The following is a 23,716-nucleotide window of genomic DNA, read 5'->3' on the forward strand; positions in this document are numbered from 1 at the left end:
TGCTAGCGGTCTGCCAATGGTGTGCAGAGACTTGCTGGAATTTGACATGGGTGCCCCCTCTCTCCGCTATATTTTCAGTGTCAGTTTGATGTTCAACAGAGGTCACTGCATCTGTAGATACAGTACCAACCATTATGCCGGATAATGAACACAGTGCTGAACAAATACCACCCGTCCTCCCTGCACAGCGGTGGGACAAGTTTGCAGAGCTTCCTCTTCCCTTCGTGTGCATGAGGGCAAAGCAATACATGGCGTGGTGGGCTGAGAGGATATATCTGAGGAATACCACCTGCTATTTCTTTTTTTTTTGCACAGGGAGGGAAGACTCCCTAAGGTCTCATTCTTCTGAGCCTCTCTGATGGAGCGGAAGATAATAATGTCATGACCAGTAAATAATTGCATGGCTCAATGGGACATATGTCATTATGATATGCTGTATGTCCTTCACCCCTGACGGTCCTTGACCAAAAAGAAATGTGCCTTTGCTTTTCTTTTTCTCCCCAACACTGTCACCTGCTATTTACTGGAGGCAGAAAAACACACAAGGAGGCTGTTGCAGAGAAGGAAAAAAGGAGCTTCAGCATGGGCTGTAAAATGCACACCGTCAGGCCATTTTCTCATATTCTTTTGTTCCTTTATATCACAAAAAGTCTAAATGGAAGACCGTTAAGTGATGCCTGTAATGTGAGACTTCATGGGAATTGTGTGGAAGCGAGGTTAAAGTGGACTAACAAATCCTGATCCTTGTCAGGCGGTAAGAGGCAGAGAGAATTGGCGGATGCCTCGAAATCTGTCTTTGGCGTAAAATTAACCTGTCATCACCGTGGAGCAAAAATCCTGCTGACTTTTCCTTCAGTTCAGCCATCTCACTTCCTTTATCTCTCTCCGTCATCTCTTTCATCTCAAACTCTCAGTCCCTTCCTCACTCTGTCAGTGGTAGTATTTAAAGAAAAAGAAAAACGGCTTACCATGATGATAAAGGTGACAGGTCCTATAAAACTCCATATGAAGTGATTGTCCACACTTAGCCAGCACCTGTAATGAATAAGAAGCACACACACACGCTTCAACGTGGGGCAGCATACACTCCCAAAAAAATATCATCCAGTGGCCAAATATTAATGGAAAGAAACACATTTTTTGGTTGCTTGTGTGAAATTTCTAGTCAATATTTAGCTTGAAGCGCTTTCAAACGCTTCTGTCACAATTAAAACAGTTGTACAAAACACAGGGAAGGCACAAAGTAGCCCCTCTTGATAGCTGGGTCTTAGCTGAGATTAATCTACGTAAAAGGCTCTTTCGGCACAGTGCTCTTCTCTTTAAGAGAGCATTTACAAACAAGAGGTCACAGGAGGGTCTTTAAGCAGAAAGGCATTAATGTAGCTGCGGCCCCCCCCCCCCCTGAAACCACAGTGTTGAGTCTGTCAGCCACTTTCAAATGACATAAAAAATTGAACAGCTGCCCATCCCTGGCAAAAGGAGCTCAAATGTTCCAGTAGCTCCGGGGATGCACGTAACGCCCTGGCAGAAATGATGAGGATATTTTTTTTTTTTTTTTGAAAAGCTGCCACATACAGTCACAGCAGGCAAGCCCGCACAGTGTAGCATCTAGCGTGTCTGCTCTACATTTCCAAGGATTTGTTCAGAAAGGCTGCACGTACGCTTTCTTGGTCCCGTAGCTCCTGTAGTCGATAGCTGCGGAGACACCGACCACAATGGCAGGGAAGAGGTAACCGGACACGTAGTAGTACTTTTTCCGTGAGTATTCGCTCTCAAAGACCTCCACGAGCATGAGGTACAGCTGGACCCCCTCAAGACACATCCAGGAGAAGGAAGCCAGGAAGAAGAAGTGGAGGATCCCCGCAATGATGGCGCATCCAATCTGAGTGGTGACAATTAGCATAAATAACAAGAAATATTAGAAGTAAAAACCAGAAAAGAATCGATAACGGTACGATAACAGTTTCTATAAAATGGGGGGATTTTTTTGATTAACTTGTAGTGCAAAAATGATTTAATCATGACAAGAGAAATCTCTATAGCACTTTCTTTATTGAAAATTGTATATCATATACCCTATCTTTTATTAAAACCCACTGAAAAGACACCGCTGCTGCCTCAGCCATTCAGTGAAATTGATGAAAAAAATAATGAATATTCATGCACCACATGGGCTCTGACTATGCCCAGGTTTAGCTTTCCATCAGCACGGCAGAAATTTAAATACCATTTGTATTGTACGGGTCGAGTTAGTAGATTTAATCATAAAGCTCAGCCGCACGCAGAAAAACGTTTTTGTTCTTCTAGAGAAAGTGTATGTGGAAAAGAAAAAGATAAAAATGTTATGGATGCAGGGTCAGCCATGACACGGTGGCTGTAAGTGAAAGAGGAAAAAAGAGCTGTCAAGTGGAAGACATGGCCCCTTAGTAATCTATATTAATGGTGCCGTCCACGCTCACGTCATGTCGGGTACAAGCAGAGAAGGTTAGAAACAAACAATGCTTAACGCCTCATCCATTTCACTCTGAAAGGGTCTTTTGTTTTGTTTTGGGGGAGGGAAAGGAGATAAAGTGAGAGAGAACGAATCAAACTCAAATCAATAGGGTGCAATCGCTCCAGCTTACCCTGGGTTCCGTCATATCGATACCAATTAGGAATATTAACTCTGCGATGAAAAGATTAATACACAGGTTCTTGTGGATGGTGTTGCGATCACTCTGCAGGCCCCGGAAGAAGCAGAAGGTGAAGATGCTGATGGTGAGGCAGACGAGGGACACCACGATCCCAACTCGAGTGATGACAGTCAGGAGCAGTTCATGCACTCTGTCGTTAACCTGGAGGAAACAAAAGATACACGGCGATTTTCAAAATATGTTTGGGAAAAGAAAGACGCCAACATGTTTTCCTTTGAGCTCTGTGAGGAATGTGTGAAACATTTTATGTTTTAAATCTTGTGACCGGATTAGAATCACTAAACCTCCTTTACATATTCCATTAAATGTCACCTTGAAATTATCATTCGTGCTTGAAAAAATATATATATAAATCTTCTAGAACTGAGATCGACAAGAGAGCAAAAGAATAAAGATATATCGGAGGGGGCCACAAACAAAATGATGCTTATTTTTCTTTTTACTTTCACCACTTTAAAAATCATTCTCAGAAGCAAAAATCACTGATTCGCTGAACTCGTTTATATTGAGGTCATTATCTGAGATGGAAAGTTTTAGGGCATCACAAGCAAAAAGTGTTGGGAACCGCTTAGCGAGGGAACGTTACTGAAGTCTTGAATAAAGTAGGTCTGTAGGTTTCCCGTAGGACCTCCTTGTAATGTTAGGGTTTGTGAGGGTTTTGTAATTTTTAGGAAATGCCTCTAGTTCGCTGAAGCGTAGAATGCAATGTGTGTTTTACAGAATGAAGCCTCTAATGAAGAAAGCAGTATGCATGGGTCACCCTCTGATCCTCGATGTGGTTATTGTTATCTCGTAAGATTGCTACTCAAACCAAGAAACAAGGATGTTTGAGGGTTTTTTTTTCGGTTTTCTTATGAAATAGGAAAAAAAGTTTGAAAGAAAACTGGAGGACATAAAAAATGGACGTGACATACTGAGACTTCACGGTGCGCCATGAGGATGGCAAAGTTGGTGAGATGGCTGCAGGAGCAGGTGGTGTGTGTTTTATTGGAGTCCAGGAGTTTGCAGCCTTGGGTGGACCAGTAACCCATCATGCTCCTCTCAGAGTAATTCCAGAAGGAGCAATTGGAGTTGAAGTAGTGCTCCATCTGCAGATAACAAGAGATATGGTTAAGTGTCCAAATAATTGACTGCCTGAAATTGAAGTACATGTAGAACACAGAGGCCATTTACCCCCTACTCATACAAAGTATTCTCCTGCACTGATATGGACGAGGATTTTTCACTTCACAGCTCTTATGAAGCAATTTATATGTTGTATATTATTTGGCACATGCTTGCCAATTCAAGCGAAGCATAGTCGAGGCCTTAATAACAGAGAAGCATAATTGTTTGACGGCACGTCTTTGGAATTGCACAATTTCTCCGATAAAGAATGGAGTCACGCATGGCCCTCTGGGAACTCTAGTGACAACTTTAAAAGACGAAAGATAATTGGTGCTCCAGTAATTTCATCCTAGATTGTACGGCTAATCTAGGAGTTAATTTCCCCCACTATAAAAGAAAATGGGTATCATTTATATCCCAATGTTGATTAAAGAATTAGTTTTCATTAAGAATTCACTTAGGTTCTAAAGACTCCTTTAATTTGATGTTCAATGACTTAAATAAACTGCCGACTGACCTAGCCAGACATTTACAATTCAAATTGTAGATCTCTGTCTACTCTGGATGTTCCCTCCTGGTGTTTTTTAATATGACCTCTCCGTTCACTCGAGCAAGGGAGACTCACGTCAATGTGCTCCAGGGTAAAAATCACTGGGTCATTGATGAATACACGGCTGGACTCCTTGTTGATCGAGGCAGCGATGATGTCAGAGTTGACGGCCACCGACACGTTGCGGCCGTAAGCCTCGTTGGCCATCTTGATGGTGGAGTTTTCGGCGCTGAGGAACTGGCCCAGATTTTTGTAGAGCACAAAGACCAGCTTGGCGACTCCTGTGGAAAGTGAAAGACGTAGCCCATCACCATTAGAAAAAAAAAATGATCAAGCTTCCTGAACAATTTAGACAACGTATGAAGAAAAGAAAGCTGTGAAATGTAAAAATATAAACAATTTATTCCAATGTAATTCCATTAAAAATATTCAACAAAGGAACTGCAAGAATGAGTGAAAGATGAGTGAGAGATAAACACTTTTAAAATCCTCTCATTTTTCAGCCAAATCCACACGGCTTGGGAGGTTTTGAGATAAACTCCTTTTGTTGAGCACCGACACTAATACAGACTCTTTACCGTTTCACAGAAACACGAATCGGAGCAAAAGTCAAACACACATATTGCACTTCAATTTTTTTTTTTTATCTTGACCAAGTTTTTCTATCTTTATTTTCTTTTGGTATGTTTAAGAGAGCTTACCATTCCGACTGTGGAGCTTGACAGTGTTGGCAGACAGCTGGATTGAGATGCCGCTTTTGCTGGATTGTGGAAATTTAAAATCCTGGACCTGGCCATCGGTGCTGAGTACATACACATCCAGGACTGCCAGGTTCAAAAAAAGGCAGAAGATGGGTTGATGGTGAAAGGACGAGAACATTAGATATTGGTCATGACAGACTGTTTGACTTAGACACAAGGGTATACAAACGAAACAGTGGAGAATATTGAAAGCTTTCTTCCTGATATTTCTACACTAATCTTAGCACAGACCCAAGGGCATGTTAATGGCTCAAAGGCCGGATCTACACAATGAACAACGTCAATCTCAAAGTGATCATTTCATCCTTGCGAGACTCTTACTAATATGAATAAAGCAGAACTGCAGAGAAAAAAAACAACTAAGGAGAAGCCTTCCTTATATGGTCTAAAAGCAGAAGAAAATGAGAGATGGAGGCTGTGGATAAACAATGTGCTCCACAGCAGGCTAATGTTCACATTAATGTATAGAGTTACAAGGTCTAGACGCATACATTTATAAAGTAAGCGTGCGCAATCAGAGAATCCAGTCTATTTAATTGTCTGATATTCATCACTTTGTCAGTAAGCGACTCGTTAAACCTAATATGCGTTGTTTTTCTTTTCCCCTGAGGTTTTAAACGCTTATTATGAAAACAAAGTCCTTTTTTATGAGGCGGCCTTGTTTTCCTATCACAGGAGTTACCCTCTCAATGAATTGGAAGTAATTGAATTAAATGAGCTTGCATCAATCAAGGACTCTTTGTCATTTGCTTACCACAAACTCTTGTTTACTTACTTATATTGTCGGCAGGAACTTTGACAATGGCCGGCTCCATGAGGTTGTCGGCGAGGACAAAGGCACCTTCCTCCAGAGTATCGAGTAACATGGTGGCCGCGTGCGTCTGCTCCGTGCTGTTCATGTCTTGCCATGACTTCAAGGCCTCTGGACGCAGAAGGTTATCTACCGTGTCCACAATGGCCTGTGTCAAAGCAGACAAACAAATACACAAACAAACAAAAACAAAGCTACTTGAGTAAAAGAATAACGTTTGTTTGCGAGCATAAGCACAGACATGCAGACACTGAAATGGATGAAAGGCTGTGCTGAAGCATCATCACATCTGTGAGAATTCAAAATGAATGGAAAAAAGAAGAAGAATCTAAAGTGACATTTAGTCTTTGGTTGTATATATAAATATATATATATATATATTTATATGACAAGCTTAATTATAGACAGTTACAGAATAAGAAAGACATCATTATTGTAATTTTATTGATTCAGATTATTTTTCAAGGACGCTGCATCGGGGCAGACACTGTACCGGGTCTGTCCAAGCGCAGGATATTAAGAAATGGCCTGATTAAAGTCAAATTGCAGAAAGCCGTCCTCAATTAAAATTCTCTAATTGCAAAGCTAACATTTGACCCGCAGTCAACGTGTCCTCAAGTTCAAATATATAAGTGTGCAAAAAGTCATTAAGTCACTCTGCAAAAAATCATTCACAAAAGGACAAGGAAATGTGTGCAAAATAAAACTATTATACGTAAAATAGTTGAATTGAATTGTATCCTTTGTGCAAACATTTTTCCAGCCTTTCTGCCACATGAACAGCTCAGGACAGACAGAGGATAAATTGGGCGTGGGATCCAGACGATGCCGAGTTTTCTTCAGGAAGTAATCAAATCAATGTGTCTAATCTGGTAATCAATGCCGTCGACGGCTGGTGGAAAGGTTGGGGGGCAGCTATAGTGATGTTGCGTCAAGTATGGCAGATGTCAGATACTGCTGACTCAACGATCTCTGTCCCAAATCCTCCCGTGCCGTCATTAGTCAAATAAATGCTGTCATTTACATCGACACAACCTCTCTAACGCTGTGTTTCCTATGGCAAAAAAAAATAAAAAATCTACTTTGACATTGCTACGTGACATTAAAAACCAAATGATGATGAGATGATTTTGGGGCGGTGGTGTAAGCACAAACATGTACATCTTCCCTTTTCCTCCATTCATTTTATGAACGCACGGCTGTTGACTGGCTAATTAGCTCGATCCATTTTAACACCCTCCCGAAGGAGAGATTTGGATTGAGGAGGGGGGGGGGGGGGGGGGGGGGGGGGGGGGGTGACTTTGATGGCAGGTGGAGGACACCGATCCCCCTAATGGTTGAGGGATATATATGACCAAAATACTTTTGATGTATGAACCCCAACTAGCATTCAAGGAAAGGAAGAAAAAAATGGTTTGACCTGACTAACTATTAACCCTATTAACCAGATAGAGCTAAAGATTTGCACCTTTAATTTATGAAACAAATGACTTCTGTGACCAAAAACCGATGTTAAAACTGAATTTTCACGGTTAAAAGCCCAGTGATCGTCCTTGGAAAAAAAAAAAAAAAAAAGAGAGAAAACTATTTGAACAAATCCTTCTCTATGAACCTTGGAGAAAGGCTGAAGTTGTGCCAGAAGAGCGGGGGGGGGGGGGGCTGCTTCTACAATAAATCCTTGTTTGATGCAATATTCAGGAGGGTTTTTATATTGAATGGAGCTCTCGTTATTAAAAGCAAAAAAGTGTAACAATGCAGAAAATCCTTCAGCAAATGAATAATGAGAGGGATGTGAGAACAGGTTGCTTTGTTTGAGTTGTGGTGTTACGCATCCAGACGTGCAATCTTGAGTAAACACTTAGAAAACATACAATAGGGAGAAACAGAATGAAGAACAAAATACACCATCGCTGTCAACGCATAGAGGGATGGGAAAGAACACAAGAGACACATCCATGTAAGAGAGCCGCCTCGGTAATTGGACATGACTTCTCTTTGACTTTAGAAAGCACTTTGTGTACGACTGTGTGTGAGGCAATTACTCAAAAAAAAAAAAGCAGGAAGCACAGGGAGGAGGGAGTACATGACAGTGCAGAGGGTACATGCTGCTGAACTTGGACTGGGGCATATACAGTAGCACAGGAATGGAGGAGGGGACGGCAGCAAGCAGAGCGGGCAGAGGCATTGCTCCTGTACCTTCATGTACGCCCTGCATGTCCTTTCTCGTTTTTGAAGCTTTTTTATTAGAAAAGAAAAAGAACAGATAAAAAATAGAGACACACAATTTGCACACGTTCATGAGCTTTTTGAGCAAAGGCTTTGTGGAAACAAGGCCCTGACTGAGTTACTGCTGAATGACTTATCCAGTCACTCCCCCATCTCGTGTACCGCTGACCCACTTACCTGGAGGTCCAAGTGTAAAAGTGCTTAAGCTCACCTTTATGACATGCTGTATTTCCCCCTCAGAGACTCCTGACACATCATAATACTACAAATGTACAAACACTGCCAGTCTGAAATAACATAACTGCTATTTTTGTTTTTCGTCTTGCCTGTCTGTCTGTCTGTCTGTCAGCTATCCTGCACAAAGAGAATGAAAGGCAGGCTACATGTGACAAAAAAGATCTACTACTTTTCACACTACTGCATTGTTTTGGGGCACACTGCAATCCACTCTGCATTCGTCATTATTAAGTTGTCAGTGCAGAGCGATGCAGCAAGTGAGAATTGGTGAGAGAATGATTTCAGTATTTCTGTCTGAAGTTATACAGGATTTTTTTTTTTTTTACCTTGTTGAAGCTCCGTCCTGCAGAGTCCTTCTCGCTGGGTCTGAGCTCCTGCAGCTGAGCATCCAGGATGTCCACCAGCTGCTCCATCAGGCGCACCGAGGAGCTGACGTCCCCGGCAAAGATGGGGCCTTTGGTGTGCTTGGCTAACTCGTTGGCCAAGTTAGCTGCATTTTCACCGCTGCGGATCTGCGGAGGGACAGAGAGGGAAAAAAAAAACGTTCACAAGAGTGCTCGGAGACGGACTTGGGAGGGTTTCCGTACAGCCCTGTTTCTGACATCAAATCACACTTGAGTGAGTCCTTGAAACGGCAGATATGAAAAGGTTTAAAAAGAAAAGAACATTTTTATAAAGTTTATAAAGAAAATGTTTTTAATGCAGTTTGTTTTATTGTAAAAAAAACAGGTGCACAAAGAGCTGCTTGCTCATAATAATTTATACACTTTAAGCATGTCAGTCTGTGCTTTATTTCTGCTCAGTTGTCATTTTGCCATTATGTTGACTGATGCATCTGCAATTTGAACACATTCTTCACCTTTGCACATTTTGAGTTGTTTTCTGAAAACACACATAACAAAGATCTAATTTCCGGACCTCTTTTATAGCTGATAAATGCAGCTTTCAAGCTCATCTCACTGAGCTTTGCAGCCATCTCTGTAACAAGGATGTATTTACATTATTTTGTGCATCTCCCTCTGTTTTTTTTTTTTTTTAAGAAACACATTCCACTTCGGCAGAGCGCATACAAACCTTTTGTGCTACTTGGTTGACCCAGTGGGAGGTACAGTTGCTGAGATCAGGGCCCTTTGGGTGCCAGGCCCCGGTGGAAAGGACACACGAATAAGAGGCCGTGCCTGACAGGGAAAACAAGAACAGAATAGTCAACTTTAATCAAGTCAAATCAAATTAGAAAATGAAGCCAGAGAATGTTGGCTTGTTTGTGTGCACACAGAAATATCCGCCCTGAAGGATATTTTGTCTTTCTCACTGTGCTAATCTGGTAATACTGTCTGGATGCTGTCAAAGGACAAATTCAATTGAAATTGTAGGATACAGTAAACTCCAAACATGTTAAGTCATCAATATTGTGTCTGAATATTTTTCAACAGCAACACAGTGGCAACAAACTCTTTCCCCCGTTCCTAATTATCCCTGTGCCTGATGAACTCGGAGCGTTAACACGATTTCACACACAATCAAATGAGGGATGCACGTCTCCACGCGAGCTGCAGGAGAAGCAGCTGAGCCTGCTGCTCCTCTGCAAAGCAGCCGTTACAGATTACTAAATCATGTTTCGACCTAGAATGGCACAGCTAAAAACCAAACACCATTATAAACAGTCTATAAACAACACTGATTCCCCGAACACCTACGTCAACTGATGCTCTGTATAGATAAAAAAAAAGGTTGCATGCAAGATTATCAGACACATCTCACAAACTCTAACAAGGGATGCTCTCTTGGGACGCCCCAGGTCATATTGAAAGCAGAAAGCACACGGCCCAGCGGTAAGCGGGAGCCCTGTTTACCTCGTGTTCCCTTGGGGCAAGGTCGCTCCACGAGCATGCCCCTCTGGGTCTGAGGCCACATTATGTCTCTTTTCTCGGTGGCCTCGCAGAAGCGCTCGGGTAAAGGGAAGGACTCGAGGGGCGGAGGGGAAGTAGTCTGCGGAATCACAGGAGGCGGCCTGGGTGCTCCCCTGCTGCCCTCCTTGAGCCCTGTTGTGGTGGTAGTGTTGGCCACACCCCAGTGCGCTGTGGTTGTTGTGGTGGTGGTTGTAGTTTTCTGAGGCAGAGGGGACGTGGTGACTTCTGAGAGTGGTGGAGCTGCGGAGAGACAGAGGGTACAGAGCCATCACATTTTGTGGAGGCAAGTGGGGAGAACATGATCGGCTCCATGATTTATGGAATTGGATTTTCTCTAGGACTGCATTATGAAAACATGATGCAGTTTGACCTGCGGTTGCTGTGTGAGGTCAGCAAATTAGTGTGACAACCCTGGGGTGCATTATGTGGACTGTATGATGTATGTTGCTTTGGCAGGTATTCAAACCTTGACCTTCTAGTGGGCAGATGTACCACTAAACCTTAAAGATGTCCCCTGTAACTAACATTCATATCTTTTCTTTTCCTTAACTTGTTCAACCATGTCATGCTCATATAGTCCAAGGATCCTGTTGTGTAAATTGCTGCTAAGTGCTTTGTGCAACAAGCGTATTTACATTCCCGTTGACTATGGCTTATCCAAGGCACTCAGTCTGCAATGAACAAGACAATAATTACAGTAACATCCTCCTGCCTGGCAATCATTCCTGCCTGGGAGATTTTGTGGCACGGCTGATTAAATTTCACTAAAACAGAACCTGTATATGTAGCCACGGTGCCCGAACATTCATTTTACAGGTCTTTCTTGCTACAACTCATACTCTGATAAAGCAGGTGTGCAGTAACTCATGCAATGCCTCGGGCAAAAACAATATGTTTCAGTCCTGGGAACGAGGAAATGGTGCACTCTTTATATTTAACATGAGCCACGAAGGAAAAACTATGAAGACATTTTTCATGTGATACGCCAGAGGTAGGCTACACTGCAATTACATTTCATAAAAGTTGAACACACGAGAGTGTCATAGATGAAATGTTCATAAACACTAACTATTTGATATAAATCTGCTCCACATCAAACTAACAAAAGATGACCCCCCCCCCTCTGTTGGTTGCATTCAAAAGGATGAGCTATATCAATCGAAAGGAGCTCCGATTGGAATGCAACGTGCACACTGAATCTAATCGCATTTGAGTTCTTTGATTTCCTCCATTAGGCTGCCTGCAGAGCATGCAGGGAATGTGAAGAGGTGCGGTTGCACTGCTTGAGCCGAGCACAGTCGTCCTCAGTAGAACAACCGACATAGGAGAGACAGAGCGAAAGAGAGCGGGGAGAGTCAGGGGCAGGGCATGGGGGAAATGGAGAAGGAGAGCGGGATGATGGAGGCGCACATAGAAGACGATGACAGGAAGATTCACGAACAATGGGGCTGAGCTGGAGACAGTTTCTGTCTTCCAGTGGATTGGGGGGAAAGGCAGCCAGACCCCAGGCAGCAACACCTCCATATCTATTGCCTCCGTTGGATAATGGGTCTTGCTGATAGCACACACACACACACACATAGTACACACACACACACACACCACCACTACTACTATCACCACAAGCCCCACGGTGTGGATGAGAGGCTTCAGCACAGTTGAGCTGGAGGGGAAATCACCTTTGAGGCTGGCTGCTACCTGTGGCGAATTAGGCTGTATTGACCAGAGGAGATGACTCTGTGCTCCCTCCTGTTGGGGGCTTTAGAACTCAACACACACAACACAACACAACCCACAAACACACACACACACACACACCGGTGACATGAAGGTGTACACAGCTGACTGGCTTCACCTCAGCCTCCTCTGCTCTTGTCCCTCCTCCCCTACCTTTATCCTTTTACTCAACACAGTGAAATTCTCGGCTGCACGGCCTGTCACAGCGGTTGAGAGACAACCTGTGCTTAGTGTCCTTTCAGCACTAGCATTTAGCTGGCTGGGAGAAATGCCTGTCTCTATTCTGCACCAATACCGTTTTATTGATATACCCCTTCTTTTTTTTTCATGACTCACTGAGAAGACTCAGCGGTGGAAGAAATAGTCACGAAAAAGAAAAAAAGCGTTCAAGTCAAGCATATGGTCAAGCATATGCCAGCATTTAATGCTGAAGCTCGGTCTAAAGAAAATGAATGTGTTGACATATAGTGTAAATAACTATATCATCCTTTTTAAACATTTGGGTCTGGCTTGCTTGGCAAACTTCCAGAAGATTCCCAAGTAACTGTGGGGCCCTTTATAGGTTTCTCTCTTCCAAAGTATGAAAGATGATAAGATAAGATCCCAGTCTCTGTGAATGGGGAGTTTAGAATGACGACAGAAATAAAATGAAAATGAATCGTTGCTCGACAGCATGATTTAAGATAAAAGGCTCCGCAACTCCAGACGATAAATCAAAGAGGCATCTGCTGTAATCCAAGCGCATTCCTTTAGCATGTCAACTAACAACTGTATCTTGTCTACACCCCTCATTCAAGAGGGCTGCTTGTCATGGCTCGCTGGGATGTTGAGCCGCATGCTCCAGTTACAACACGTACAATTAAACCTCTTTGAAGTTTTTATTTATTTCTTTTGCTACCTGCTATCAGCGGGGATGATTAATGTTTGTTAATACGAGGCTCGAACTAATGCGTTTGGCTCTCCTAAAGCCTTCCATTGGAGCGGGATTGCCCCGCAGCAAACTGGATGGGTTTGGTTTTTGGGGAAAGTGGTGTGGGGTGGATTTGCTGAGCCAATGTCTGTGCTGCACGAGACAGAAAAGCTGTGTTGGCATTGCTAAACATGTTTTTTTCTCTCAGTGTGCACCGTCATAAAATGAAGCTATACGTTAAAGAGCTTCATTAACAAGAACGATTATGAAAAGGACATAAGTAAAAGAGCTAAAATAATCCTGTCGGGAGTTGTATTCCATGTCTATGATGCAAACTAATCCTCTTTCCTGTGTGAAAAAGAGGCTAATGTGAATGTAGGCTATACTTCCCAGGGATATTCGTGCATAAACAATGCAGCCTCTCTGACCACCGCTGCTCCTGTTTACGTAGCGTGTCAGCCCGTAATCCTGCCAGCGACGCAATAATCTTATTACCTTTATGCCATAGCTTGGTTTAATCCAATGAGAGCTGGGAGGAATTAACCCAAAAGGTATTAAAAAAGGACACTCCTCTCAGGCAGTCACTTCTTCACAGAGATGTCTAAGTGGATAAGTTTATAAGCAGCCACTGTGAGGGATGGGTATTGATCTGTTGGTAGTGCTGCAGCAGCCTTTTCCATACCTTTTTGTGATTCATATCATGGACCAAATATTCCTGTTTTCCACTGTGGCAACACATGCCTCCTACCACTGAATACCTTCCCCGTGCAATATTCCTTTGATACCGACAAAAGAAGCACAATCCCATGTTTGGGCTATATAGCAAAAACCAGGACAGGATCCTTGATTATTATGTCTCTGCTGCACTCAGCCCAAGGGGGGACCTTCAATTAGCTGTCACAGAGTGTGAACGCATAGAGCGATATTCTCCAAAGTACCGCCAATCGTCGGGACGGACTTATTCATAACCTCTTTTGTGAGATTCGACGCCCACACTTTGTTGCACTTCAGTGTATCTCAGCGGTTCTGTTATTACCGCTGGGGTTATAGGTCTGGGATTGATGACAGACAATGAGACAGGAATCCAGGGGAGGAAAAGGCGAGAGGAGCACGGCTTGCCGAGTGTTGTCAGAGCATATGCATACACATACTGTAAGCACTCAGGAACACCCACGCTCACACACACGCACGGAGCCCAGATGAGACTTCTCCAGGACTCCGTAGTCATGCCGGGGTGACAAATGAAAACCGACGGCGTGTGTGTCTTTCATATTATGCTTAACGACTTCACTTTCAGGAGGCACCGCATGGATGTTCATCAGGGTAATGTTTCATACACATTACCAGGTGCTGTTTATCTTGCGAGGGAGGGGAAGAAAGGGTAAGGGAACACACATTTAGCATTTGTTTCAGCTAATTTGCCACGCAAAAAAGTTAAAAGAATTATTAGATCTCACTTGTCCCCTGCTCTGTCATGGAATAATCTCATAATGATGTGAAGCGAGGCTGCTTAGGGGATTTACGTCTTTGTTCCCATTTTGTAGGAGACTTACTCCTTCCTATGGTTAAAAAAAAAAAAATCCGGTCTTTTGTACACTGTGAAATGCTGCTCCTGGGTGGCAGTCGCCTCCGAATGGAAGAGGAATCGGGGAAAGTTAACAAGTCAGTTGAAACTCAAACAATTCAAAGTCTGCTTCTGTCATCAGAAGGGGGCCACTCTCAGGGAACCAAGAGAATCTAGTAGATGTAAAATAAATGAATAACCCATCAGCTTTCATGTCATTCAGCACGGCGCGCAGGTTAATTGAAACAAGGTGTTGAACTGTGAAAAAAAAAAAAAAAAGAAGTGTAAATTATTTCCTCTGCTAATACTGTGGCTGAAATATCTCAATTTCAAACATGCATTTCACTCAGCCCTCTGGATGCAGCCTCGCTTCCGAGTTCATATGGAAATTGAGCTATTCTTAAGTATGAAATAGTGTGATGATTTATAATACGTTTGCGAAGCATTTTGATATCTACCAATAATAACAATAATACACAAAGGAAATTGGATTACACGTCTTTCAGTCTGCGCTGCATTTGTAGCCGTGCAGTGGAACGCGGTGTATGATTGCTTGTGTGCCAGCAGTAAATATCAAGAAAGCTGAGTGAAAATTCATATAATTTCCCACGAGTCATGTCCATGTGAGGGTGTGTACAGTATACGTCCATGTCTTAGGGAACAAAACCTAATAGCTGGCTTATGTTATTTACTGCTGTCGCCAATATTTCGCTTTCCCTCAATACAAACACATTGATTCATATGTACAAAGGTAGGCAGGCAGAGTGCACTCCCACACAGGCACGCGCTTGCACAGACAAGCTTATAAACACATGTACACGTTCATATACACCCTCACACACAGAATGACACCAAAGTATAGAGAACAGACACAGCAGCTGCCAGACTACAGCCTGCTTTTTTTTTTTCCTCCTCCTTGCAGCTTTCTCTGTACTGTACGTGCCTCAAATTTCAAGCATTAACTCTAAGTGTGCCGAGTAGGCTGATATTTAATGCCTTGCACACAGGAGGATGTCTATTTCAGAGGTGCTCATATACACACACATACACATACATAAGCATACAAGCACACACAAACACACACACACACACACAGCTGTGTAACACAAAAAGCATGCACACCCACATGAACACAGATTAGAGAAACACACATAGACACAACAATCAGGCCTGTGTGAAATAAATCTCCTCAAAAGGCGTGTGTCAGGGAGTGATGGGGGACCATTGTGATGTCTAAGTAATAATTCTTTTAATACGCCTTGTTTCACAGTCAGACTGTAATCAAACAAGAGACTGTGGATCCCCTTGGCTATTGGGCTCAGTCTACCCATAATCACACCCCTCCCCCCCCCCCCCCTGCTCTTCTATGTAAAACAACTCTTTGTGACATTCTAAATCATAACCCCGGGTTTGCTGTTGCCCACATACTTGTAGGCTTTCAGCGAAACATTGTACAGTAGTTGTACATCAGCGGGTAAGACCTTCCAGGAGAAGTGGTGACTAGCAGCTAGGGAATATGAGAGAACATTTTCTCGAGGTGTGCTTTTGAATAAACAGTGAAATGTTCCTCCTCGTCCGGCAACAACTGGCCCTCGTGTCTTATGAGGAGCGGCAGAGATCGAGATCAGATTTCAGAAGAAACAGGTGACCTCCTGACCTCATGTACTGAACGGCCACCAGACACCGGGTGGTTAAGTAATATCCCCACGATGTAATATCAGAGACGTGGCGAACAAGACTGTAAATCCCCATCGTGGGACTTCCCCCCTTTTTAGCGCCCCAGTTAAATTCACCCTTATATCGTAACCAAGAATGAGACCAGTGGGTCACGAAGTAGACGGCGTAACGTCACAGTGTATCATAAAATTGCGGTTAAAAAAAGCTACATGGGAGGAATAAAGAAGGGAAGCTGGCATTTAGGGAGATCCTGTAGTCCAGCAGTAAAGAACGGGGCCTTTAGATACAAATACACTCCCCAATAGTGCCCTTCCAACCCAGAAATTCTACATTATCAGCAAGATGGACACATTTCTGGGATTTAGGGATGCCTTTAAGTGCTATGACAACACAAGGGACATCCTGAGTTAACCTGACACGGCTACCAACACACAGGTTTAAGACTGTAAGTCACTTCTGGGGATTTTGCTGGGCGGTTTTCTGCAGATTGTTGTGTACAGTGAGGTGTTTGATTTGGTCTGATTTTGGCTGGCCAGGCTTGCGTAGCCAGTCAACATTGGTGTGATCCTGAAAACAGCCAACAGGAGTTCGGGTGAACAGTAAAGAAATGTGAGAAGGAACCACAGAGAAGTTGTTTATCACAACGGCTTTCACTCAAATAGGTAGTTAACCTGTGCAATCACCACTTAGGCAAAATAAGCTTCATGCTATATTGGTCAATGGGGTTAGGGTTATAAAGTGTTCCCCCAGTGGGACAATATTTCTGAAAGACATCACTGGGGATGTGTGTGATCCCTGATCTTCGTGTACGTGAAGGCCATCCTTGTCCTCATGCCGTGTGTGTGTACGGTTTCCCAGAAGGCACAGCAAAGGATTTACTCAAATCCTGTCAGTTAGTGTGCACGGCTCTCGTCGGGCATGATTTGAACAGTCTTTAGGCTGACTTCTGGAGGGAAGCCAAACAGACGCATATATGTGTCGACACGCACGCACACAAGTGCAAATATCCAGATTTAAGGCACAGTTCATGGATGATCGTGGAGGAGGACTACGAAAAAAACAGTGGGAGTCGACAGGCAGAAGACGGGTAAAAGAAAAATCAGAGACAGACTGAAGCAGCGAGACTGAACGCCATAGAGAGATAGTGAAAGAGAGAGACAATAAGATGGAAGCAGACGGGGGGGGGGGGGAACTACGAGAATATGACAGGAAGGCAGAAAAACAAAAACAAAAAGTGTGATTTTCCACATCAATACAGTCTCCTTTCACACCGCTGCGTCCACTTGGGCAGCTGACAGGGGGTCGGGGAGAGGGAACGGGGGGGTTATTGTCAAGGCAAACAAACAAATTGGCCGTTTTTAACACATCCTGATCCCTGCTCCTGCACCGCTGGTGAACACGTAGGAGGAAAAAGTCTCTTTGCCGTTTTACCTGAGCACGTCAGATGGCTTTAAAAGCTCGATGTTGACGTTTAAAGTATCCATACCGTTCCTCCTCTCGCCCGTTTCCTCGGCTTTCTCTCTAAATGTTGCCACGCACAAGTTGACCTCTATGTAAGCGCAGCAGAAGACAGGAATGAATCATAGTGGCGCTTATTAGTGAGATGTATATTCATCAGACTATAAGAGGTAGGCTCTCTGGGGTGACTGCTAATGCATGTGACTCACAGGCATCTGTAACAGCTGAGCATTTCTGCATTGCAAAGCACTTTCATAGGACACAAACTACAGGGCATTGTTTTGACCACATGCAGAGTTGTGTAAGCTAATTGGCAAGTCACGTCAGTGAGCCCTACCTTATAATTTCAAACAAATTGGGTCATTCTCTTCCTTACGACCCCCACTCGCAAATGTATAATTTGAGGGAGCAGCAAAGATTGAAATTGTATGCAAATGTATTGACGTTTCAACAATTAAAGAGGAGGTCTTGATTTGTGTGGGTGTTAACTGCAGCGCTGGGGGCTTTTATACGGAAGTGATTCAGAATCTAATTTTACGACAGGGGATAAATAAAAGGTTTCCGAGGCTCACCTGTGTCCCATTGAGGCAGCAAATGGAGTCTGTTTGTGCATACTTCTGCTAAGAAATAGATTTTGATATGCTTACTCAGTGGTTTGAGGAAAGATATCAGAGCTTGGCATGAATAAACGGTCCATAGAAATGGGTGCATAACGAGCTTTCTCTGGAAATACCTCATTTAAATCAATTTAATCATCTCACTTACAAGATGCAACAAAGGAATATGTCTCTTCATGAGTTTTTATATGCAAAAAGTAAAAACCCGGCATGGAGCCATTGTTAAACTAGTGGATTATGGTGCTGCTGGTTAAAGCCAAGAGTGGGACTTACTGACCCATTTAATGTCCACTTCAAGTGAAGCCGCATGTTGGATGTGACTCCATCCACTCCCCCATAATCCTACAAGAGATGATCTTGCCTCGATTGGATTTGACAAGACCTCAACTGTCTGTCACACAGGGTCCCAACATCACTTTGATGTGATTGCGTTCCATGACGGAGTGAATCATGTAACAGAGTTGTTTGCGTACTTGAGACATTTTGGGGGGAAAAGGGAGACGAATGGACAATGTGCATGCTTTGAAATCTTCTTGAAGAAAAATCTGTGGTTAAATTAAAAAACCGACAGATCCTTGCGTTGTCTTTGAAGAAAAAAGTAAATTACTAAGTCAACAACTAACACAGCTCTAGCATCTACATTAATAATAAGCCATGTTCTGTTGTACAAACACTGTGCTAAGCTTTCACATGTGCTTGCGATTATTTGGGCACATTTGAAATGTTCTTTTCATTTTTTTTTAAATATTTCCTTAGCCTAGTGCTGCTCAAAACACGTACCTTCAACTTTTAACACTCCAAAAGCATTCTGATAGCTCGTTTTCGGGGGCCCAGTGAAGCAGGCACTGAAACGAGCATCAAGATATCACAAAGAGGGCATCTAGTGACAGCCAGGAAAAAGTGCCATCATTTATGTGTCAACATCGGCCATGTGGGAGGACAAGTTTATTGACATCTTGATGATCATCCTGGACCATTCTCCCTCGCATTCATCGACTGCAACTCAACATACATTAGTCAGCAGCAGGGCCAGCCTCGTGTCTCGTTTGTCAAAGAAAAGAGAACGTAGACCTTGTTGACGTTAAAATAAAGATGTGTGAATACAGAAGCCCCGAGGAGCTAATGCAGTACGTCAGGCAGTGTGTGTTTCTCAACATGATCTAAAGGAAGGGAAGTGGGTTCCTTTGGGTGCTTGGGGGGGTCTGACTGTGTGAATAAACATGTGAAACACTTTTTTTTCTCACACACACACATGCAATAACCGTAATTTGTTGTCTTATTTCAAGGCGGATCCCGTCAAAGCCTCTGATTTCTGTATCAGTAATCAGTGTCCATTCAGCAAATGAATACATCAATTGCGCATGCAGCCTGTCTATACACAGGTTATTCCAAGAATCCATGAAAGCTAAGCTGAAAAATACTGTTGTGGAGGCTGTTGCTTGACTGCTTAACAATCAGTTTACTGTGTATAAACACATGATTACATGTGAAGACATGCTCCAATTTTATATATTTATTGGATGTCAGAAAAGGTGATATCATGACCACTTTTAAAGCAGCTGTCTGCAAATGCAAGGCACTTCTTAGAATCAGCTCATTGGAATTCACTCTGTGTGACATTATGTTTTGTGCATGAATAAAATACACCTAGGCTGCAGCGTATTCCTCAACTGCTCCAAATGTACTTATGATATGCAAATATTTAATTAAAAAAAACCGGCCTAGTATCTGTCTTATTGACAGCGGAGATACTTCAAACATGTTATTCAGAGTTTGGAAAAATAAATAAATCTTTTTTTTTTTTTATCTTGTTCCCCACGATTGTTGCAGACTCAATGCCACGTCTGCATATTAATTTTGCTTTCCAACCTGGATTAGGTTCTTTGTCACAGTAAAACTTGCATCGGTCTGACTAGATTGATGCTGTTCCACCGTCTGAACTCGATTTAGCAGCCCGTGTCCTATCAATACAAAAGTGGACGCGCAAACACGTAATAAATATTGAGCTCTCGGATAATCTGTGCAAAAGTTGCTTGACCTCTGTGGCTCATCACTGACTGCGTCGAGCATTACGTGGACTTAGGACTCTGGGTGTGGAGGGGATTAGGATAATTACTGTTATTATATTCTCAGGGTAAAGACTATTGCAGACCTATGCTAGCCTCCCCTCAGCTCTTGACAGCTAAATTAAAAACATACGCTGCTGATGTGACCCTGGATGATTGATCCTACTCCCTTGTGTCGAGCCTCTCTTTCTCTCTTAGACAGAACCTTGAATCCTTACACTCCTACAGAGTGGAAAGTACTTTTTTTTTTTTTTATGACCGATTTTAAGTTTCAGTATCACTTGGGGAAAGATCTAACCTTGCCCCAGGCTAGACTTTGCACCTGTCCGGGCACGTATGTTTCCAGAGGTGAAAGTATATCTCTCTCTTCCCGTCATACTCTCTCTAAAAAAAGGGATATGCTAGCAGGGGTCCCTTGAGCATTAGCATCAGGGACTCAGGGAATGCCAGGATGTTAAACCTCCCCAAATTCCCTAGATACTGATCCCTTATGATATGGTAACTGGCTTCGAGGTGTTGTTTACCACAGAGCCCCTCTCACTTCACCCCCCCCCCCCCCCCAAGATGCTTTCCTACACTCCAAAGCTTCCGTAACATATCTAGCACATATTAGATTCTAAATTAAAAATCAGTCAGCTGTGACACTTGATACATAGATGGGGAATACCAGAGGAATATCAAAGCACACTTGACAGCGACTAAAATCACGATTTCTGCGATGCAGTTTAACATTAATGTCAGGATTGGGGTCTGGGTTCTTACCATGTGCGGGATCAGGTGGGCCAAACTCCAGGTTGTATCTCAGGATGTAAAAATTATTCCACACATAGAGCTGGTTATCTCGAGGATTGTATTCCACAGCTGCAATGTACTGGTACTGGTTGGGAAAGTGGATATCAACGTATTCCCCACGGTTCTGTTTGGTATTGTAAATGTAGTCGATCAGACTCTTGCTGACCTCACTTTCATTGTCTTCATAGGTGGAGCGGACCACATACAGTACTCCACAAACCATGAAGGCATTGGAGGCTGAGCGCTTATCATAGGTTGTGTCCCAGGTAGCCTCAAATCGTAGCGTGTAGGGGTTCAACTGGCTGATTACGATCATGCCGTTGTTCTGCTCGGTGGCATAGATCACCCACAGCCCATTCTCATCTACTGCCAGGTCAATGTCTGTTTTACCACCCCACTTGTAGGGCGACGTGTCGTGGTAGTTGGCATTATTGATGATGGCCTCGCCACTTTTGATTCGAGTCCGCAGGTCAAACTTCACAATGTTGCGGGTGCGCTCCTTGTTGAAAAACACGGCGCCGTCGTAGACCACAAATCCGGTCCCGTCCACCCGGTGGGGCAGCTTGTAGGTGATGGTTTGTCGGGCATTTTGGAAGTCATCCAGGGAGGAATACTCAATGAGAGTGTCTGTCCTATAAGGAGTCCAAGGCATGAAGTAGATTTTGTCGGCAGCTTGCAGGGGGTCTTTGCACCAGGCACCAGCTTGTTGCTCCGCTTCAAATAGAAAGGACGGATCACCGACAGCTTTCAGAGTCCCAGGACAAAGAAAAACTAGCAATGGGAGAAGAGTAGAATAAGAAATAGACACAGGTTAACATGTGAAAATTAAACCATACAAAACTGTATGCAATGTCCATTTTATCTCTAATGTCTTCATTTTGTTTTACAGGTTGTCCACGAGGAGTAAGGACAGACACACATTAAAAGAGTGGCCAAAACACAACTAACATCTATAGCCAATATTCACAAGCAGAATAAGGATTTTGGTTTTGTGCATAGAAAGAAAAAAAGGAATAGAAAAGTTATTATGCATTATGTTTAAATATATAAATGAGTCTGAAACAAAAAGAAGCTTGGCCTCATAGACATTTACTGTTGGGAGTAGAACACAAATGAGGGGAAATAGAACAGAAACAAAACTTAACAAAACAATTGGTCCTGTGAACAAAAAAAAAAAGAAAAGGTGCAGCCAACTAAAGTCACTCGGCAACAGACGGGAGAGGTTATGAGAGAGCAGGAGTCAGCACAGTCTGTAAAATGTTTGCGTGTACTTAGATGTGTCTAGGTTACGCCACTTATTCTACTCGATATACCTGAGAGGCTTGTCATTACGAAGTGGTGCAAATGTCACAACCATTAAAATTAAAAAAAAAAAACTTTCAGTAAGGGTCTCTTGAGGTGTTTTGTGCTGCTGCTCTGGGGCACAGGAGGCATACGAATCAACAGAGAAAAGAGCAGCGAGTGGTCAGGTGAGAATAATGGGGAGAAGAGTGAAAAAGGGGGGGAGGCGGGGGGGGCTCAAGGAGAAAAAGGGGACAGTAGAAAGCAATAGCTTGAAAAAAAGGGCCAAGAAACACGGTTACCATGGCATGCTATGGAAAAGGGTTTGGAAGCCAGGCAATATGAGATTCTGCTGAGTAGCAAAAGCACCCAGGGAGAATGAGGAGAGGAAGCCCCTTATGGACTGCAGCCAATACGCCCCCATTTACATCTTTGGGCTGCTTGTGTGTCGTCTCTTTTATGGCCAGCCCCACTTCCCTTGTTGCACTACACTGGCCGTTAACATTACAGCTAGGGGGATTCTGACGATAACGTCTGCGATGGGTTTGTAGGGGCCACCATGGGAAAATAGGTAGTTTACAACCAGATGCCACAAAACAAGGAGCTAGGGTTTAGATCGTGTCTGTTATTTACCTTTTTGCTCCACTTCTATTTTAAGCGTTGGAAGAGAGAATGAAAGGGGTGCAAGGGGAAAAAAAGAGATTAATATGAATTCACTGTCATAGCTATGATTACATATGCAAAAACATGTTATGAGACATGGACAAAGATGGTCAGACCTATTCAGAGAAAGTAGGATAAGTTGTTAGAAAGGTGGCACACCATCGTCAAGGTCCTTTGTTAGAAAAGGGGCTGGATTAGAACATTGAAAATGATAAATCACAGATTTGGTTTATGGCACAGTGGTGGATGGATCTTGTCTTTGATAGACTGCCAACTGCCTGCAAGTATGAGCTATTGCAATGGCATAACTTCTGACATTCAGAAATGAAATAAATCATTTATTTTTGTTTGTTAAATAAACAGAAAATTCTGAGATTCACATTGAAAATTCGAAACAAAGAAAATGATCACCCTTTAGTTATAGAAATTGTTGAAACATTTATGAGACTCAAAGCTTTTTTTTCCGTCCGTGAGTCTGATTGTTTGTAGAGTTAGCTGTTATGTTTTATAGAATTCTTTTTAAGGGTAACATTTAGTTAGTAACCAGTATAAACTGAAAATAAAATGATTGAAAGAAAGAGACTCAAAGCCATCCTGTGAATACTACATGATACACAAGTGTAATTTAATGCAGCATTTTATGAATTTACATTTAT

At 43.0% G+C, this 23,716-nt stretch overlaps 1 protein-coding gene across 1 annotated transcript in view; it reads right to left on the bottom strand.

Annotated features, from left to right (window-relative positions):
• Nucleotides 1-23,716, bottom strand: part of adgrl2a (adhesion G protein-coupled receptor L2a) — a gene marked incomplete at its 5' end in the record, with an annotated part of 72,296 nt that overhangs the window by 13,849 nt on the left and 34,731 nt on the right. Inside the window, 12 exons of the mRNA XM_079157500.1 lie at nucleotides 969-1,035; nucleotides 1,662-1,882; nucleotides 2,625-2,834; nucleotides 3,608-3,781; nucleotides 4,426-4,631; nucleotides 5,052-5,174; nucleotides 5,887-6,070; nucleotides 8,119-8,157; nucleotides 8,712-8,897; nucleotides 9,460-9,563; nucleotides 10,239-10,535; nucleotides 21,087-21,887. Of these exons, the coding sequence (XP_079013626.1) occupies nucleotides 969-1,035; nucleotides 1,662-1,882; nucleotides 2,625-2,834; nucleotides 3,608-3,781; nucleotides 4,426-4,631; nucleotides 5,052-5,174; nucleotides 5,887-6,070; nucleotides 8,119-8,157; nucleotides 8,712-8,897; nucleotides 9,460-9,563; nucleotides 10,239-10,535; nucleotides 21,087-21,887 (2,612 nt within the window). The remainder of the gene's footprint in view (nucleotides 1-968; nucleotides 1,036-1,661; nucleotides 1,883-2,624; nucleotides 2,835-3,607; nucleotides 3,782-4,425; nucleotides 4,632-5,051; nucleotides 5,175-5,886; nucleotides 6,071-8,118; nucleotides 8,158-8,711; nucleotides 8,898-9,459; nucleotides 9,564-10,238; nucleotides 10,536-21,086; nucleotides 21,888-23,716) is intronic.

The sequence above is a fragment of the Pholis gunnellus genome (assembly GCF_910591455.1).
Source record: "Pholis gunnellus genome assembly, chromosome: 4".
NCBI classification, from domain to species: domain Eukaryota; kingdom Metazoa; phylum Chordata; class Actinopteri; order Perciformes; family Pholidae; genus Pholis; species Pholis gunnellus.